Source organism: Saccostrea echinata, unplaced genomic scaffold (genome assembly GCF_033153115.1).
Source record: "Saccostrea echinata isolate AGI-Se365-2 ecotype Australia unplaced genomic scaffold, CSIRO_AGI_Sech_v1 ptg000025l, whole genome shotgun sequence".
Classification (NCBI taxonomy): domain Eukaryota; kingdom Metazoa; phylum Mollusca; class Bivalvia; order Ostreida; family Ostreidae; genus Saccostrea; species Saccostrea echinata.
In genome coordinates, this window is record NW_026889774.1 from 976,701 (window position 1) to 998,253 (window position 21,553).

Genomic DNA, 21,553 nt, shown 5'->3' on the forward strand with positions numbered 1-21,553 from the left:
TATTACAAAAAATGTTCTGGTCTGTCTTTTGTTTTTTGGCAACTTTAACCATGCTCATAACTTTTGGGGTAAAATATACAGTTTGACGTCTTGATTTTTCGCATTTTACAAGGAATAACTAAAGTTTGAATTGTTAAAGTACGTTTGGCAATTTGCTACATCCAATAAAGTCTAGAAATTATTCTGGTATTGGTTACATACACATACCATATGTAGCAAAGGTAATCTTAGGCAGGGTAAAGCTTGCATAATACAGCAATCATCACTCAAAATTCAGGTGCGTAATCTTAGGTTAACGTTTAAGTTATGTTTGTATTCTTACTGTTAGAGTATATTTATATCAATTGATTTTCACTATATCAGCAAATCAAACAGTTACAATAGTGAGTTTCTCAGCAGTGAATAAAATAAAGTGCAATAATTGTTAAGTAAGTATGCCGCCCTATTACTCTTCTGGAATTTTTTTGGCAATAATGTTTCTGTGTTTTAGAATACGTCGTTTCGTGGAAAACAAATATGTTAAATATATTACAGATACATGTAGTATGATCCTTTTAGATTATACGAATTGCATGCTCTTATGGTACATTATGTTATGTATAAACTTCACTTTTGGTAAGTCCAAATCGTAAATCATGATTTTTTTGGGGGGGTCAACTCCAACATGTACCGGTATATATACCAAAGTTTCAGACAGTGTTCAAGTAACTAGTGTGTAAATCCTTTGCACTGCCTTTACTTTGAATGCAAACTCCAGAGATAACAGAACCTAAACTAATAGAGAAAAAGACTATGATTTCTAAAATTAAGCCTAAAAAATAAATGTGTCTGTTTACTAATTACGTGTTAATTTAAGGACGGTAGGTAAGAATTTATGTTTATTTTTATGTTCCAGTATCGAAGATTTGGGGGTATATAGTTTTTGCCCTGCCCGTCCGTCTGTCTGTCTCTTTATCGGTTTGTCCGCAAAAACTTTAACATTGCTCATAACTTTTGTTTGGTTGGAACTATGACTTATTTCACATGAGTATATCTTGTGACAAGACCTTATGTTGGGTACCATCATATTTGACCTTGATCTTGGAGTTTGATCCTGTTTTACAAAATTTTATCCAACTTTAACCTTAGCCATAACTTTTGACAATTGGTGCTAGGGCTTTCAAACTTCACATATGTAATTCTTGTGACAAGACCTTTACATACAACAATTATAGCCCAGTGACCTTGGTTGGTGCTAGGGCTTTTATATTTCACTTGTGTATTTCTTGTGAGCAGGCCTTTCCTTGGGCACCTTTAAGTTTGACCTTGATCTTGATGTTTGACTTACTTTTGAAAAACTTTAACCTTTTCCATATCTTTTCAATGGTTGCTGCAAGGGTTTTTATATTTCACAGGTATATTCCTCCGGACAAGTCCTTAATTTGGGTATCAACATATTTGATTTGCATTTGAGAAAGTTTAACCTTCGCTATAAGTTGCCATACGGGGGCATCAGTGTTTCACAAACACGTCTTGTTTTAAATGGTTTTTTAAAAGAATTTTTACCAATTTTTACATAAAATTACAAAATAAATCTTGGTAAATCAACTTTGTTTCTACCTAAAATCTGTTTTACGATATACAATCAATGTACAGACATGCAATTTCCGGATTTTACTTGAAAAACCTAACCGTCGGTGCCTAAGTTTTGGATCGGTCGGGTAACTGTCGACAAACTTATTTTTCTAAGGCCTTGCAATATGATTTGTCTCCTATAGTTAAGCCACAAATCTTTAATTATTATAGAAACTCTCAAGTATCATTTGCTATTATTAACAGTTTATCATCTATAAACACATTGCCTGAAATAACTCAAAATTATCATTAATGCATTACAAAATCTATTGAGCGCTATAGAGATTTTAATGAAATCTATAAAAAGCTTCTGCAAAGTCCCAATCAGCAGAACGAGTGAAATAATCCGTTAAATAATTCTTTTTTAAATGCGTACCAAATCGACGAGGCTACAATTGGAATCCATGGATAATTTTATTCTTAAATATTCTTGTTAAGCTATATCTGCAAACAGAAACTGGAAAGAACACAGTGACGTAGCATCGTTTTTGAAAGTGGGGGGGGGGGGCAACCCGAGGAAAAAAAATTTCAACTTACTTGAAAAAAACTTTACAAGCAAAAAAAAAAAAAGGAAAGGAAAATTGTGCAAACTCGAAAATCCTTTTTGGGGGGGGGGGATACTGCAAACAAAAGTGTGGGGGGGGGCAACCGGACTTTCAATGAACATTTCCTATAGAAAAACTTATGTCTGGAAAAAAAGCGGGGGGGGGGGGGGCTGCCTGGAACAAAAATAAATCTATTGTCTTTAGCCCATACAGAACTGATTTCAGAAAACATGATATCGAACGCAATGAACTTTTAAATGTTTTCTGCGTGAAAAGAATCGAGAAATATCACGGTGCAACGTTATAATTAGATATCATAATTCGATCGTCAAACAGGTCAATGTTTGAAATTACTAGAAAATGTTGATTCAGTGCACAACCCAATAATCCGCAAGATGACAATGGAATTTGTTAAAAAGAAAAAAAAGATTCAACTTTACATTACATAGTATAAAGTTCTAGAAAAATAATTTTTAAGAACAGAAAAACGTTTTAAATCGGCAAAATAATTATATTTTTAATTGTAAACCCATTTAGTACATTATATAAATGTACTGAAACAATGAATATTTGACAAAAGGTCGGTTATATGATATCTTAAATTGGCAAAGCGTTTCTATGGAATTTATAATTATGTTGAAAAATACAAACGAAGAGTTTATGAGTCTTATTCGAGTATACGAAAGGGCTGTTTCAAAAACGCATTTATCATTTATATTTTGAATAAAGAAAGTTTTTGAGAGGGAAGGCATGAGGGAAAGTAGGGAGAGCGGGAGGGAAAGAGAGTGGGAGGGAGAGTTAGTGAATTGAAGAAAGGGAGAGAGTGCGTATGAGGAGGGGAGAGAAAGTGTAAAAGAGAGAGAGAGAGTGTGTGTGTGAAGGGGAAGTCATTCTTACACAAAGCACAACGTCACGCTATAGTTGTAGCACAACTTTACACAACACGCGCACGTCGTCAGTTGTCTAAAGCTTGGCGTAGATGGTAGAATGTTTCGTTCTAGAGTTGCAAAGTACGGAGTTGATCCCTTTGTCCCAATAGAGGATATAGAGACCTTTAATTTGCATTATTTTACGTTGCAGTTCTAAATGTGCCTTGTTGCGAACAGGGCATCACTGTTTTTGCCCTATTTAAACGTTGCAGACTCTCTTCTCCTCCTTATTTTTCCTACCTCTGTCTCTTTTTCTCACAAATTCCCCTCCTTACTCTCACTTTCTTCACCCTCCTCTTCAGTTCATCCTTCATTCTTTCCTATCTTTTCATAACTATATTTCGTCCCATTCCTCTAGCTCGCTTTATCCTTATAAATTCCTCTCTCCCTTGCACTCGTCTTTCTTTTAAGTATATTCCCTCCTTTCATACACTCCCAATCCCCCTCTCTCTCCACTCATTCTTCTCCAATCTCCTCTGATTCCTTTCTTCCCTCACGCTCCTCCCTCCGTCTCTTGTCTCATTCTCTTTTTCTCCCCTCATTCATGCACACTCTCTCTCCTCTTTTTCATCTCAACAGACTCCCTACCCCACTCCGCCCCTCTCCCTCTACTTACCCTTCCTCCCCTCCATCACTCCCTCTCCCCTCATTTACTACCTCCCTCCCTCAATATCACTTCACTCCTTTCTTTTCGCTTGCTCTCTATCTCTCTCTCCTTAATCACTTCACCATCTCTCTCCCACCCCCTCTCTCTTTGTTCACTCCCTCATCTAACTCACCATCTCCTATTCCCTTTGCCCACTATCTCCTCTTCGCTCACTCCCCTGTTTTACGTCTCCGATGAAATTATATAAAAAAATAAATCTTAAAAGTTGAAGTGTATTAGGGCTGCGGATAACTATTGTCGCCAAAAAATTACAAAAAGACTTAAAAGCTCTATATCGAATGACAACCAATGATTCTAAATAATCATTTTGAACGTTCTTGTTCAATTGAATTGCTAAGAAAATTTATCTTTTTCTCTGAAATGGATTTAGCGTTAAAACCTGCAAGGTATACATAGCGTTCTTGCCAAGAACAAAGCCACAGTCACTGTATTTCCAACAGCAGATTACGTCACAACTTCAACTGATACAAGTACGTGTATATCCGCTTCATATAATCATTAAAAATTGAGCATGTTTTCGTACACTCCTCAATTTTTATTATAATCGATAATTGAAAATAAAAAATATTCAAAGCATGATCTTATCACACCTTCATGTACTTGTTCACACTCGAATGTGTTTGTGTTTGTGGTTCAGAACAACTTTCAGGAACAAGGAAGAAAGCTTGCATTTGAGATAAAGGCCTATAAATCGAATATTATCAAAAGAATTTACAAAACAACAATCACCAACAAAGATTTATTAGTGTAAATGTAAACGTAACATTTAATTAACAAACTTTATTCAAATTGTATCTATCTAATGAACCGTACTAATCCACTGCACTTAATTTCGATCACTACTAGAAAATGTGAGATATATTGTATGTATTGTACTTCCTGATAAACTTTATTTTAACAAATAAAATATAAAACATGTCTATCTTGATGCGAAATTGAATATCCATCTTTTTAGGTGTCCCTGAAAAGAGCAAACTTGGTGGGTTCCCTATTCAGTTTGAACAGGGAATCTACCAAATTTTGTTCCTGGTTTTTATTGGTCCAAGATGAGGTTAAGAATTTAAAATCTTACTTTCAGGAACAGCAGGGTATATTATGTGTATATTACTCACTCTATGTGAAAGCATCCCTGTACAGCCATGTAGTGTAGAAGTTGGTAGGATGGGTCCACAATAAGAGATTATCTTTTTTTTTCACCGTACTTAGAAAATACATTTTAAACCTGCTGCAGAGAAAAGAGAAAACAAGATGTGCTTGTGAAATACTGATGCTCCCGTAGGGCAACTTAATTTCTCAAATGCAAATCAAATAATTATGTTGGTACCCAATGTAAGGTCTTGTCTCGAGGAATATACCTGTGAAATGTGAAAGCCCCAGCAGCAACAATTGAATAGTATAAAAACCCTAGCACCAACTATTCAAAAGTAATGGCCAAGTTTTTCAAAAGTAGGTCAAACTCCAAGGTCAAAGTCAATGGGCTATATAATTGTTGGTATCCAAAGAAAGGTCTTGTCACAAAGAGTACACATGTATGTGAAGTATGAAAGCCCTAGCACTAATTGTTTAAAAGTTATGGCCAAGGTAAAAGTTGGGAAAATTTTGCAAAACTGGGTCAAACTCCAAGGTCAAATATGATGGTACACAAAGAGAGGTCTTTTCACAAGGAATACACCTTTGAAATCTGAAAGCCATACCTCCAACCAATCAAAAGTTATAGGCAATGATAAAGTTTTTGCAGACAAACAGACATACAGACGGACGGACAAGACAAAAACTATATGCCTCCGAATCTTCGATTACGGGGGCATAAAAATGGGTGTACTACGAATGGAGATCTTTAGAGGTTTCTCCATGGTCACTACATGTATCAGTTTGGATGAGGTTATATTGGTTCGAACTTTTTCATGGAAATTCTTTAAATGCAATGTATATTGTTTGCATAAAATGCAGCAAGAATAATTATTTATTAATATGACTGCAAGTCAACATAATGAAATCCATTCAGTCATTATTATGACTTTTAATTTAGGAATAGGTAGAAGACGTACCATTACATATCCATTGTCATGAGAGGGAGGAGGGGTGGCTTACTGGTCAATTGTTCCTGTATATACATTTACGATGAATGTACTTTTATCTTTCAAATGATCTTTTATATTATCTTCTTCCCTTTTTCCATAGATTTTATTCTCAGATATCAAAAAATTTATGCAATCACTTAATCCATTTGCTAATTTTCATGACACAGGATAGATGAATGTTCAGACATGATTAGATTTAGTTGTAATATATACAGGCGAGTTTTGTAAAACGTCTTTGTCCTCAATCGATTTCCCCCTTCAAGAGTATTGTCCTTTTAACAAAACGAGCAATCCTTAGAAATACCTTCCCTTTCAATTCTGCAGCGATCAAATGTTTCGTAAAGTTTTTAATAAAAAAAAAATTATGGTATCAAAAAAATTCATCATAGCTTGTTTATTTTGAATAATTCAGGCTAGGGTACATTAGAAATAACTTTAGATATTTAAGTATTGAATAATTATTTATTCAGACAGTACATGGTAAAATGTACATATAAAGGCACTGTCAATTCCATTTTTTTCTTGAATACGTGTACATTGCAATACGAATGATTGTAATTTATTATCATACAGGAAAAAGAAGAACTTAAGAATGTGATAAAAAAAAAATATAGGCTCAATTTCTAAAAATTGTCGTTTACGGTATTTTGTTGATTAACAAAACATTCTGTTCAATAAATTTTTCATGTTAAAAATTGTGAATTTTTTAGGTCATTTGTAAATTTTACATTTACCTCCACCAAGTATATTCAAAATTTACATCAGGATACCTTTTCCATGGTCAAACGATAAATGGAAAAAAAAAATCATGCCATAGATAATGGTTATCATGACACAAAACACAGTTAGTCATATTTTTAAAATTCACCATAATACAAAAGAAATTTATTTTTGATTGTCAGTAGATCATGAACATAGGCAAAGCATAAATAATTTAATTTTTAAAGGAGAAATATTGATGATTTATCACAAATCGATTTCTAAAAACCCGATAACTAATATTTACTGCTCTGTAAATTTGAATTTTTGTTATGTCCACTGGGTTGGCGAATGATTACTAAGATATAAAACGCACTCCTTTCATGTTTAACTATAAATTTTTATATCTCTAAGAAGAAAGACTCGTTCCATTGTAAAACGTTACACGGATTACAAAAGTACATGTATCAAGACTTGCCAGCGGAGTGCGTGTTTCTCAATAGCTCATTATTCATATGACACTTTAAAAAGAAATATTTTGACCGGTTCAAAATAAAGTTCATTTTATTTTTGTGATAAAAAAAATATCATTATCTATTTTCCTTCAAGATTTATGGTTTATCAATTTTTCAATCTGAAATAGAAAATGATTACATGTCAATTATAATTGTCCTGTAATCAAATTCAACTTCAGATTGAAAATTGATAAATGGCATTGAAGTTCTATATATGTCTATAAAAGTATAAAGTAGATGTCTGAGTACTTAACCCTTTATTAAAAATTATGAAATTGATGCGTCTTGGGTCCTAGGTTGAAGCTAATATCAGGTTAAATTCTTTCATATTTTATCTTAATTCTTAATAGTCCTTGTGCATAATACTGCATATAATTGGCTCTCTGTTTTACTGTTATTGTTTGTAATTAAAAAAGATATAAGCATGCAATTATGTTTTTACATTTGTTAAGTGATAAAATGAAAATATGGCACAATGTAAATGCGAGATCAATCCTAATTTATTTCTTTACGAAATCGTCGGTGATTACATAATAAATTATGTTGAATCATTCATTTCCAAGGAGAACGTTATTTTTACTAGATCGCCATTAGGAGCTATCTCCATTTACAAACAATGAGGTAATCGGAGAAATATGATTGTCAAGCGATTTTAAGGGATTTAAACTCTCCAACACCTAGTTCGTATCTACGGCGGAGGCAGGCAACAACGTGAGTGCTTGGAATTGGAAAATTAATAATAATGCAGTTTTTTAAATCGATACATGATTTAAACCCGTCGCCTGAAAGAAGTCCGAAGGCTGGCTTTATCCTAAGATTAACTCATTGTTAGTTTCACCCAGGTTAATATATTTTATATATGTGCATTAATATTAGCAGATTATAGATCAATACACGTTGTGACATATACGGACATATTTGTTTCAATGTTCGCATGGATTTAGATGCGTAAGCCGTCTTTAGCTGTTTATGGAATTAAGAAAAAAAACTTTATATAGATGTCATCTAATTAATGTGGTGAAAAACATTAAACAGAAGTTCAAAAAATGGCTTGACTCATTAAAAAGTGCAAAGGAGTAGTTCTTCATAATTTATTTTTATTTAAGTTCGTGATTTTTCGTTACTTTCGTTCCTTTTATTTGTGGATTTGTAAATAAGAAGCTGTTCGGAGGTGAAAGAAGAAAATGATATCAAGTTTTTCTTGGACATCTCTTTCAATTGTTCTCGTCTTCATAACATTATCAGGTACGTTCAACAGTTCAATAATAAAAAAAAAATACAATTTTCATCGACCTTATGTGATGCTTTATCCAAACATACATTAAATGCCAGAAAAGAGGCCCATAATCCTTTTTTCCTGATATATCTTTTATGCATGAACTCAGTGATGAATCAGCATGTAAAGAAACATTCAGTATACATGTATGTGTAGCGCAGTGAGGACTGGGAACATTTATACACAAGCATTTGGAATTACAAAACACCAAGAAAAAAATATGTAAAAAGATCATACAAAAAGTATAAGAAACGCAGTTTTTTAAATAATATAAGTATTCTCTCTCTTTCTCTCTCTCTCTCTCTCTCTCTCTCTCTCTCATGAGACACATATATCTAAATTTCTTAAAATAAAATCTTAACACTGTTTACGTGTGTAGTGATCTTAATCTTTGAGATCACTATTAATCTTTAATCTAAACAAATATGAATTATATGTTCTTCACAAAACAACATGAATAACAAAAAGTTTGAATACTATATAACCTAATATTATAACAGGGCTTAAGCGAACAATGATTAATTCTTTTTCACAAAATCTTCTATTCACCATTACTTTCCTTTTTAAATACGAAAACTTGTGGTTGGAAAAAAAGTCCGATATGAAAAACATGAAAAGACAAGAGCGAAATGACATGGCATGAAAAGTATTGTCGAAGGGCCTATTATCTTATTTAAATATACCAGTGTAAATCAATTAAATGAAAGCCAAATTGTCACTAGTTATGTGAGCGGAAAAAAAAGACGAACGACAAAAGAAAATCCATGATCGTTTTCGTCGCATGAAATATGGAGTAGGAGAAAACGATTATTTTTTGTATTGTGCCTTTTATGTATTTTTATTTAATGACAGACCCCAAAGTCCAGCAGAATTATTAATCTATACTGTAGATCTAGACTTAAACTTTATTCCCCTTCTTGCAAGGATCAAACTATAAATTAATAATCTCTAATGGAATACCAAGGCAAAAAGATGACACGGGTCTTGGAATTTTAAACTAAAAGCAGAAATCGATTTAGGATACCGATTGAGAATAAAAACAATATCATTCTGATCTCCGTCCACTCAAAGTCAATCTGAGTAATGCACAAGTTTATTTAATCATTGATTCAATTTTAATGAACAAACATAATGAACCAAACTGACAAAATAGCGATTGTTCAATTTGTAAAGAGCTAACTTAACATTGATGAAATTCTCGTGTTTTCAAGCAACTATAGAAAATCTACATCCTATTAGCAGCAAATATAAAAACGATCAGCCCATGGTACCTTGGATATTTAATTCCAACCTGTACAAAAAAAAAGCGTAAATTGATTTTTCTCTCAGCGTTATCTTTTATTGAAAATTTCTCTTGATTTTTCAATTGGAAGAGACACGCTTCATTATAGATTGACAAGACGCGAATGTGCTCTGTTTTAAGGCGCGTCTGCGCATTGAGGGTTATGCTGAAGTTAAGATATTTACTAAGAAACTGGTATACTGACAATGTCTACTAAAAATTTAATACATTTGAGTAATAAATACGAGTTTGTAAATATTCAGTATGCTTAAGCTTGTTTTTACTGATTTTAAGATGCGCTGTTGCTATAAATTTTTATTAACAAGCTCGTGTCTTCGAGAAGTATAAGAGATTAGACGTGACATTATTTATGTGCAATTCAGGCAAACTCTCAAAAGCTTCTCAAACTCATTCTGTTGAAACTTGATACTTTTTATGCTTATGTTTGATTCAAACACAATTGATGCGTCGTAAAATATATAAATTGCACATTTCTCTTTTCATTTGGGTGTATTCATACTTAACAAAGTTGACAAAGAACTCCGGGCTTGCATATTTAAGAAGCCTGCAATCTATTAAAGCCTTACATTGTGCAATTTCTAAATCCATTTGTCATTCTATAATCATAATGCACCTTACACTGGATTTTGAAAGCAGACTTTTATTAAACAATGTGATTAAATGGGCAAGGCAAACACAAACACACACGGCTCATATACGATATAAAAGATAAAATCCGATACGAAGCCGCCATTGTTATGAAATTAAGAAATAATAATAAAATGAAATTTACACCTGTTCTACTGTGGTTACATCTTGATTCTTGGTGCATTAGCGGTAAAATAAATTTCTTTCAAAAAAGAAGAAAATTTGAATCAATATGTTTAAAGACTAACCTCATCTTGCATTTTGCAGCTTGAAGCTGATTTTAAGATTGCATGGTTTCTGATTTCGTTTAACTAAGATTCTTTGAAGTTTATATGATATTTGATATGTTCATTAGTTAATGTTACCTATATGATTATTTTACGCATGTTCTGCAAAAAAATGTTGTCCATCAGAAGAAAGTCATCATAGAGTGTTAAAAATCACTGACTCTGATGCCAGAGTTGTTTATTTTTGAAGAACTCTTGATCTACCCAATAGCATGTAAATATTTTATGTTTATAATATCCTCTCAACACTGTTGTTACAGTTTAGGAGAATAAACTATTGTCATTGTCATGCCTATTGGACCTCTGAGTTTAATGACCAAAATACTTTTGTCAAAAGTGGCCATTTTCTGTATAGCAAATACTAGTATGTTATTATACATGTATGCATATTCAAATTTCAAAAGCAAGGACATCATGCATTCTACTCTTTATATTGCGTGAATGGCTTGGTAAAGAATGTAGTAATTTATTTTTGAGCATATGAACATTTTGAATAGTATTTGTCATACGTGGTTATACTGTTTGATAAGGTCAGTGATTTTCGTTATAATCAGAATTTCCTTTTATTCTAAAACCATTTTTAACAAAGATTTATGAGAGATTTATCCAAGAGAGTTCAAATTCTTCTCTATAACCGAGATATATTGATATCCGAGTTCATAATAACCGAGTTTCACTGTACATCTAGTCACATCTATACTTATAAATTAATAAATTTTGCAAATAAACTCCGAAACGGATGCACCAGAGTTCTTACTTACTCCTCTAACAATACACTATATACAAGATGATGTCCGTAAACTATATTTAGATTTCACTCGCATAGTAAGTGTCGCACATTAAATAAAAAGTCTATTTTTATTTTCTATAAACAGCCATGAAATAGCAAAAACGTGAGTACGGTGGCGTTTCCGGTTGGCGGATCTAAGTTACTGGCAGATTTTAATGAAACTGACAACAAGCAATCGTTTATTTATTTCATAAAACGTCATCACTTTATTATTCAATCAAAACTTGATTTAAATGATATAAAAGAAATAAGTTGTGATAACCGATTAAAAAGGGAAATGTGCAAATTATTTTCGTCATTCGCCAATCTTAATATTGACGGAAGCTTCTAGAACATCATATAGCATCGAGCCCGATGTTAAAAAGAAAAACGAAGCGATTGTACATGTACATGTAGCTGCATGAACATAAAAAAAAGCTTTTGTGTGAATGGTCATTGAAGTAATGGTAAATCATTGATAACACTATAAGTTGTGAATATATTTATATATCGAAAGATTATTACATATATGTAGTAGGTTTTTCTAATAAATTTATCGGTAAAATTTGTAAATTTATCGGTAAAATTTGTATTTTCCTTACTGAGAGCATCGTGGCAACGAACCCGAAGTGCAATTTGTACTTCGTAATAAACTTGCTTACATGAAAAGAGAAAATTAATGAATAAGGTATTGTTCAAATATAATTAAAGCTGTAAAATTTTGTGCTTTAATCAATACATTTCAGTTTTTTTTTTCTGAATGCAGTCTTTTGTATCAAATACTCGGCCTATTCATAGGGCGTTAAACAGCTAATTTTTACACAGGTACTTGGGTCTTGGTATATAAATATGTATGTACCGGGTACCTTATTGATATGTAAAAAAGGTAAAGTACATTTTTTACATATCAATAAGGTACATACATATTTATAAACCAAGACCCAAGTACCTATGAACACCCCCCCCCCCGAAAAAAAATCAATTTATCAGTAAAATGTGCATATTCACTCCTTTTATCCTTGGCGGAAATGAAATAAGAGCATCTGAAGTACAATATCCATAACATTGTACAACAGGTTTCACAATAAATGTCAATTAAATGATATTGTTATTTTTCAAGACTTTACAAAAAGGGGGTGGGGTGGGGGTGGAGGCGTACATTTAATTCCTGTGAGATTTTGAACAAAGTATTCCTTCTATAAGCCCGTAGGCTGTCAGTAGAAACTACAATATATTTTCTGTCGGTAGTGGTGTAAATTCAATTCCCCGCGCTTGCGCGGGATTTCATCTAGTAAATTTTAAATTGAATTTGCCACCACAACGTTAATTTTTTTTAGGTGAATATGAACGAATTTGTTAAAGAAAATAAAATAAAAGAAAGACTATTATTGCTATTGTGACCATAGATTTCATGATTGTGCATGCAATATACATAATGTTTCTCTAAAAATACCATAACTAGCTCTCAGATGTAGTTCACTTAAATTGACCCATTAAACTTTGAAGGTGGTCAGGTGAAAGGATTTAATTACGCTATATAATATGCAATAAAGTTTAAATGGTACGACCCCGGCGATTTTAAAGTTTCACATCAAATTTAAAAGAAAATAATGTGACACTTCTGCATTTTTTACTGAACAATGTAAATTGAAATAGCTTTATTCTAAAAGTAGAACAATTGACATTTTGGGTACATCGTGTACCTGATCTGATTGAATTTCAAATTGCAATAGAAATGTGTGTTAAGAGCTTTTACATAAGTTATGTGTTGTTGTTGAGTGTCAAATTTCAAAGTTAGTTTGGAAGTCGCGGTTCTAGTGATATATTTATTAATTAAAGGATATAGGAACCGAGGGAGGGGGCATGAGGGGCTGTGCCCCCTCCCAAAATAATTTTGCCGATATGTAATATACTATAGAAAATTTAGCTAATTTATGCTCGTGCCCCTCAATAATAACGTATGATGCTCTTTTTTTTTTTTTTTAGTTTTTCTTGTAAGGAATTTTGCTTGATAGTGCCCTCTAAACTGAAAATATTTGCCCCCCCCTCCCCCAACTGAAATCGCTTCCTACGGGCCTGTTATTCATTTTTTCTTTTATATGTTTATGATCACAGAAAAGATGTACTGGTAAATTAAGGTCTTTGCACTTTGATCAATTTTAACATTTGCTGAAATAAACAGTGTTTCTTCCCTTTAGTACATGTATTCTTAGCAAAATATTCCAGTGGATTATCTCAATTTAAAATGCAAAATTCAGTAAAATGTTTTCACATTATTTTTTTCATGAAAAAAAAATCCTATGAAAAGTAAATATCCCGCTGTTCAAATTTGAAAAAAAAATTGTGACAAGTACTTTAGCTCTGTAAATGCAGCATGCATCATATATCAAGCAAAATTAAAATCATGATGCCTCTCTGCCACTGATGAAATATAAATAATAGATACAAGACAAAAGAGATTTTTTTTATAGAAAAATCTCTCTTTAGATTATTTAAGCGTGTTTATAGCATTTGATTTCTTTTTCTGTTTTTCAGAAAGCGCCTGCACCTTTCCTTCAGAGATTACGGGCGACTGGTACAGCGCTTATAAGGGCAAACTGTCTTTCAACTCTACTCATTTATCAGGATATCCCATTTATATGTCAGCCTCCGTGCAGTCATTAGATTTTGAGTGTTACATAAACAGTGACAGAACATATCTTTTAAGGTATTTTGGATGTGAAGTTCCCTTTTTCATTCGAGAAAGACCTTTAAAACATGTTTTTGCTATGCATTTGAAAATGAAAGATTGATAAAAGAAACAAATTCAATGGCTCTGACGGTGGTGAAATTCCTCAATGTCAAGTGCACCATGATTACATAATGTTTCAGCGAGCTAATAATTTTATTGTATGATAAGGTTTGCAGAGTGCCTTGGTTTTGATTAGTACATAATAATCATTTTGTGAAATTTTGTGGGGAAGGCAAAAATTATGTTTTTTAATCCTACAGCCAAATAACGACCATGAAATGATGCATATCCTTCCCCATCATTTCAACAAAATCCATGATTAATAATATAAAATATCTTTCATTTATGTGCTCGACTATAATTTATTCTGATTGATTTGCTTGAAAAGATTTTTTTTAAAAATCATCACTTTTTTTCGTTTGCAAATAAATATGAATAACTGCAGATAAAAATCTTCAATTTAATTTTAAAAATCTTAATTTCAGAGCAACTGAAACAGCCCTTGTGTTTGGTCAATACATTCGTGGTTATTTATGTATACAGCTATGGAGAGTCTCCAGTACGAAGTATTACTATTACCATGGAACAAGTAAGTAAATCAACTTCAAAATCAAATACAGAAAATGAGAATGCATGATTATATTGACAGTAGTGAAAACTTGTAAAATAAATTAAATACATTGGTATCAGATAATCGGGATATTAACTCCTAGAACTTGATTTTTTATTATGATTATGAATTTTGAAATATAGCTTTGATCCACGTAAGACCAGAAAAACCCTTTTTTCCTTTCATCATTATAATAAAAATTAAACACTTCCATATTTTCAAAAGCCATCAGTTTGACCAATAATGACAATATATTTGGCCGTGTCGATGCCGTGACGGTAGACCTTACAAGCGCTTGTAATGAAGTTGAGCCCTACAGTACTGGAAAATTTATTACATTAGTCAAGGACGGTATGGAACTCCCTGCCTTACACCCGAAACTAACGTTATCTCACAATTACACCGTCTGATTAAAAAAGTACCGTTTCTTAACTGCAGATTTGTTTATGACACTGTAAAATAATTATCACGGATTAAAAAGGATATTGAAATGTTTTTTTTACTAATGTTAATACACTTAGTATGATCTTGTATGTGCCAAATGAGGTTTGCACCAGTGATTTCAATTTCACTCATACATACATTAATTGATCCAAAAAAAAAAACACCGAGTAATGCTATGTTGTACAAGAAAATTTGGAGTTTTTGAACTCAAGCTTCTTTGGCATCTCAAGACTTGATTTTCCAGAACTTCAGATCGAAAAGTACTGATAGATTATTTTCAGGCATCAAAACACTTTTTGATAGGTCTAACGCTTTTTATTATCCTTTAGCGATATCTCCTACCAACAAAGACCACATTAAAGGAGTAATTGATATTCTTAAAAATGGGACGTTAGAGGAGACTTGTGATATAGCAGAACCCTACAACACGTCGTCTTTTGTAATGCTAGTCAAAGATGGTAAAATCGGCAACTATACATAGTTTTCCTTTTGCGTATCATTTTGTGTTGTGAAAAAATGTTTCTATTTATAAAATATCTATTGTTGTGCAGTTGTATTCTGCTCGTATCTGGCAATTTTAGTCTCTTTTTTCCTGCCTTTAGCTCAATTTGACCTTTTTGAATCTCCAAGCACTTTTTTGGTATAGTTGAAATGTTGCCTCGCACGTGGGCATTTGTGCACTTCATTCACTGCGTTTATCATATCATTTTCATGTATGATAATTGAATACTTTTATGGTTAAGCCTGCACATTGTGGATTTTTGCATCGTTTTTCTTTTGTTTTGTTCACTGCTCTTGATTTTGTTTTTATGTGCTAGATATTTGTCAGCATTCACTTTGAGCGAAACGCACATGCACAATTAATCAAATACAGATTTAAAGGTGAGGTCATATTATTTGTACATTCCATTTTATGTTAGAAAAAATATTATCAATTTACTCTTCAAAAGTGAACTAAATATATAAAAGATGCTGTACAATAATTATTAGAAAATAGTCATGCTATGGTAAATTGAAAAATTAGAAAGAGTAAATCTGCGTCTGCCACAATTATAATCAAGTTAAGACATGTAATTTGTTGAATAATTAATTATAATTCTGGTGGTTATGATCAAACCTTAAAGCTATTTTTGATTAGAAAATATCACTAATCAGTCAGAGTTATTTGAAATATAAAACTGAGAGAAAAAAAAATCAACATTACTAGCAATCAGTTGTGAACACAAAACCTACATGTACTTAAAATGAGATTTTTGGAGAATTTGTTTTACGTATGTATTGAATCGAAGTTTTCAAAAATATAAATTCTGTCGAGTGGTTTTCATAAGCAATTTCTCATCGAATTAGGATGTAACTGAGTAAAAAGATTCACTTAAAACAGATTTGAAAAAAGAACACTTGTTGGGTGATGACCGACATTTTGCCATATATATTGATATCTGGGTGGCAGACACAGGTTTACCTTATATTGATTTTGTTAATTTATTCAAGCATTTTAAACTTTGAACAAAATTTTTGTTGTTTAAGTCATTTGATGGACAGTCAATACCCTTTTAAAGGATCATACACACAAAAATTGAAAACAATTAGCATGAATGGAACTGACTAGTGATAGTTTTTGAAGTGACAGAAACGCACACACACACAAACTTAAATGTATAAAAATGAATTCCTTATTTAATATGTTAGGTACAATTACGACGGGGGCATCAGAAGCTACATGTGCGACTGATCTATTGGCATCATATAGCTCTGTATCAATAACCGACTCTACCGGAAGTACGTCATGTTCCCCTAATGTTATGGATGGTTGCACCGACAGAACAGAGATGAGGTTCACGTACGCTTCTGGATGTGGAAACACACAAAAATTTTCAAGTAAGATCATTGTTTTCATTTCATTCCATGTTTATGTGGAATCTTTCCAGAAACAATAGTTTTTGTTTAGACTTCATACACATACAGATACCAAGCAAAACATATGAACAGTTTCATCTCTATACAACCTCTTTTGCGTTCTACGATCCGTATTTGAGATCGAGTACATGTAAGTGAACTAGACCTAAAACCATAATTGCAATCAAATGTGTGCATATTCAATATATATTTTTATTATATATCTAATGAATAGACTACTAAAGCTCTAGAGAATTTTAGCGTTCAATATTTAGGCGTTTTATTTAACGTTGTGTTTGTAATATGTATACGATAGGAATGTCAATTTTGTCAATAATTCATATTCGAATATTCAATGAAAGTATTCAAATATATTCGAATATCCGATAAGATTTAGTTAATTTTATATATGCATCATCTTACCCTCATGAAAGGTTTGGAAGAAAAATTGGGTGTAGAATTTTGTAGAGGTTCAGTAAGGAATTTTACATTTGCTATTTGTCGATGTTTGAAATAAATATATTGATTTGAGTGCACATGTAAACATCCGAAATATTATTCTAAAAAACTATATCTTGAAGCTCTAAACGATGAGCCGATCGTCTTACCAAGGTCAAGATTGTCATATACTGTTCAAATTTAAATGCGTGTAATTAATTACAATCATCTACCAAATAAGAATTATAATTATATTCCTTGATTCAATATTTTCAAAACATAAACAAACACTTACAAGGTCAATTTTCGTAGGTAATTAACTATTTCCGAAAATGATTTTTAAAATTTGGAATATGTACATGTATAACCCGAGATGATCATGTAATTAACACAATTTATTCTGAAATTGATCCCTTTACGGTATTAAAGACCAATTCTATAAAACAAGTAATTCAATAATCAACGCATTTATTTTGTCAAGTAAACTCTTCACATTTTTAGACTGACAAAGAATAGTTTCATTTTGTTGTCCTCGAAATTAATCATAGGAATCATTTTTTTTGTGTGAAATCTGGGAAAAAACCGAATATTCGAATCGTAAATTCTTATTCGAATATCAACTCATCGAATGAATATTCGAATAATCGAATTTTCGTTGACATCCCTAGTATACGAGTATTATCTAAAACATTCCGAGTGCTAACGTTCAATATCGAACGCTCCGTTGTAAACAAAAATTGTCTGGCCAACCGCTCAACGGCAATATCTTTGATGGGTAGAGTCAGCTAAGTAAGATGTGCCTATTTTCACACAAAATTGAAATTATTAATTAATAATTCAGTACCTATAAGCCTCAATAAAAACCTCAGTAAGCAAATCATAATAGTTGGTAAGGTGTGATATTGAACACTTTCAGGACAGACGCTGATATTACACAGTTTTAATTTAAATACCGATACTGAAAAATTCTCGTTGATTTTGAGTTATTTAATATAATAAATAATTAACATAAATCAATAGGAGAATGTTTTAGCTATATAATAAAGGATTTATTGAACTTCTATTGGTGAATATTGGCACTCGCAAGCTCGTGCATTTGTACAGCCAACTCGTGCCAATATTCACCAATACAAGTTCAATATTTTCTGAAGACAGTTAAAATATTATTTTGTTGTAGCTGGTGGGTTTTGGACCTGCATGCATAGTATGAGTAGTGGAGGGAACACTTATCTCTCGGTCTGGAACAATGACAGTTCAGTTGTTGGGACCACGTCCTACACATACGCTTCTGGAGTAAACTACCAGTTTGCCTGTTTAGTGAGTAATACAAGTCTTGCGAAATACACTCATCAGAAAATCGTATGTGATTGACTCATTTAAAGTAAGCATTTGAATCCTTCTTCATGTTCTTGTCCCTGAATTTTTCGTAATTATACTCTTTTGCAGGTGATCAGTGGGTCGTCAGCAACTATGTTTCCAAACTACTGCTCAGACAGTACACAAACAGCATCAACAGTTGCATCTCCAGGCCTCACAATGGCATTTACAGGAGCTACACAGACTTGCTGTAAGTTATTTCAGTACAATTAGAATGACGTCACTTTCACTGTCTATGCATTAATGTTCAGTGTATTTTTTTTTAAGTTAAAGGATTTTAAATGTTATACCTTAACAATGTAACATATTTATTTAGTACATGTAACTGTCATCGGAAAAGTGGATAGGTAACTCTCCTTTTTATGATATATAGAAGAATGTCTGTAAATTTTGAGAATTTCACTTTCAGATGACGAAGTAGAAGGTGGATCAAGTGCTGTATACTACATCACAATAGTATTGGGTGCCTTATTTATCATAGCCTTGATTATCTTAATCATTATTCTGAAGAAGAAAGGCTATTGTTCTCTACAAAAATGCAAAAAGCAGCGACCCAGTTCACCAGAAAGCAGTGTGGAGCAGGGAGAGCACGTGACTAATACTGTATTCAAAATGAACAAATTGGATCCAATCCCAGGTTTCCGGGCAAAGAGACCACTTCGAATTGGGCCAATAGTGGAGCCTAATCTAGATATCCTTCCAAAAGTGGAGCCATTGTATGCTCTGTCAGACAAGAAGGACACCAGTAAACCGGCAAAACGAGGTTCGCTTGGCAGTATTTTCACTTGCGATATTTCTGCATTTTTAATTGATCGACATATTCCTCCAACTGAAACTGTTGAACGTAAAACATAAACTCGTTATCTTTTATATACTTTACTTCTATTGAATATTTTCATATTGTTAAATATTAACCATATTTGAAATTTATAACATTAATTTGATACTAATTTTGTGGATATTGTGTTCTTACTGTGCCATGCCTTTCACTGTATTAACTTTTTCTAACATGTGTGTGTGTGTGGTGTTATAAAGGAACAATCATCAACTGTCATTCTATGTATAATATACAATACCAGACATCAACTGTATGCCTACATGTATGTATTCCATTATTGTAATCTTCTCATTCACAGTACTTAACACTGCAATAACTACATGTATTTTTATAAAATATTTAATTATTTAAATAGCTGATTCAGTGTAAGTTAAATATGCAATAGTGAGGATTTCTTGGGGAGAGAAAGAGAGAGGAAGAAAGAGATACTAATATTTTCTTTTTGTGTATTATTGTTGAGTTACACTCCTTTTTATTTCTCCGAGAGAATATTTACTAGATTTGGATAATTAATCGGCGTAATCTTTTTTATACATTGTCCTAATATATTCCATTCACTTTCCACGAGGAAAGTCAAACCGATCCCTTCCAAGCCATTGTACCTTTTCCGATTCATATATGCCACACTAGCTCAAATGATCCATTCCTATCTAATGTAATACATACAATTTAAATACGTCTCCAACTTTCGTATTGTAGGACTGAGGGAAATTTATCGTTCAGAGGACCGCTTTCTTTACCATTCATATGATCAGTTATATCGTTCATTTGAGAAACTATACAGCTCAGCAGAGTCCGTCTATCACTCCGGAGTCATTTGTGAAAGTCCTGATTACGCGAACTGCACTTCCGCGATAAGAGAGAGTCCCATAAATGAGGACTCAAAATAAATGAACTATTACAGATCCAAGCTGAAATTGACTATAATTGAAACTTTATTTGTCACAGTCAGTTTGTATATATATATATATAAAATGCGTTTTGGTTTTGTTTGTTTATTTAAGTATGTTTTATTCATTTTCTTAGTAGCAACTACTGTCTTAAAATATGTTTTCCTAGGATTGAGTGTGTTTGTTTTGACATTTTAGCTTAGGTAGATTTGTGACATGTGTTGGAGGAGTTGGTTTTATGCTTTGATCAAAAGAGAGGCTGAATCATCTAATAAGTTAAATAACTGTGATATCTATAGATTGTGATAAAAAAAATTGTGATATATATATTTTAAATTATATTGTGATTAATGCAATAAAGTTTGATCACAAAACTAACACATTTTTGCGTCGATGATTAACACCACATGCTTATATAGCTTATTTAGTTTCACATCACTTGACTAGAAATGTAGAAGTCAGTATCTTTTGACCACGCTGTCATAGCAATAGTTCACAGCACTTAGTAACTGGAGCACGACTCTGCACGGTGAGTTAAAAATCATATCTTCTTATAACTAATCTCAATAATCGGCAAAAATTCGCGCAGACGCAATGAAGTCGTTTACTTTTTTTCATTTGCAGATGATGATACAATCTCTGTGGACAGCGTAGATGAGGATAATCCATTTAATTTCTACAATATCGCCAAGTTCGTGCTTCTTCCTAAGATTGTCTCCAAGAAAAGCTTTGATGTTGGAGCTCTTGCAGATCCAAAACGAAACACATTGCACGATATCTTAGAGATAAAGAAATCAAAACTTAAAAGAGAAAGCAAGGCTTCCGAGGAACAGGAGACTAAAAACGACAAAAGCAGGGATGAAAAAGACAAAGAAAAGGATAAGGATAAGAAAAAGACAACCGGCAAACCAAAGCTTGAAAAACAAAGTTCAAAAGAGCCCAAACCTGGGGATAAAAATCGTAAAATGTCTAAAAAGTAAACAAATGTTTCGATGCACAGTATGAATTAGATGTATA

General features: G+C 32.5%; 1 protein-coding gene across 2 annotated transcripts; it reads left to right on the forward strand.

Moving 5' to 3' along the window:
- The first annotated feature begins 8,162 nt into the window (after positions 1–8,162).
- LOC133192470 (uncharacterized) lies at positions 8,163–21,553 on the forward strand. 2 transcript variants are annotated; one of them, XM_061328472.1, is made up of 9 exons: positions 8,163–8,295; positions 13,848–14,019; positions 14,529–14,632; positions 15,427–15,555; positions 16,787–16,975; positions 18,609–18,748; positions 18,878–18,998; positions 19,218–19,571; positions 21,161–21,553. In XM_061328472.1, exons 1-9 carry the CDS (start codon positions 8,235–8,237, stop codon positions 21,514–21,516), a joined length of 1,626 nt encoding a protein of 541 aa, XP_061184456.1. In that variant the 5' UTR covers positions 8,163–8,234; the 3' UTR covers positions 21,517–21,553. The 2 variants fall into 2 exon arrangements, with proteins under 2 accessions (XP_061184456.1, XP_061184457.1); XM_061328473.1 differs by lacking the exon at positions 15,427–15,555.

Excerpts from the sequence above, each read along its gene's own strand:
- LOC133192470 (XM_061328472.1), top strand. The coding sequence starts at position 8,235 with ATGATATCAAGTTTTTCTTGGACATCTCTTTCAATTGTTCTCGTCTTC. Across the intron at positions 14,020-14,528 it reads GACAGAACATATCTTTTAAG|AGCAACTGAAACAGCCCTTG; the intron begins GTATTTTGGATG and ends TCTTAATTTCAG. Across the intron at positions 18,749-18,877 it reads ACTACCAGTTTGCCTGTTTA|GTGATCAGTGGGTCGTCAGC; the intron begins GTGAGTAATACA and ends ACTCTTTTGCAG.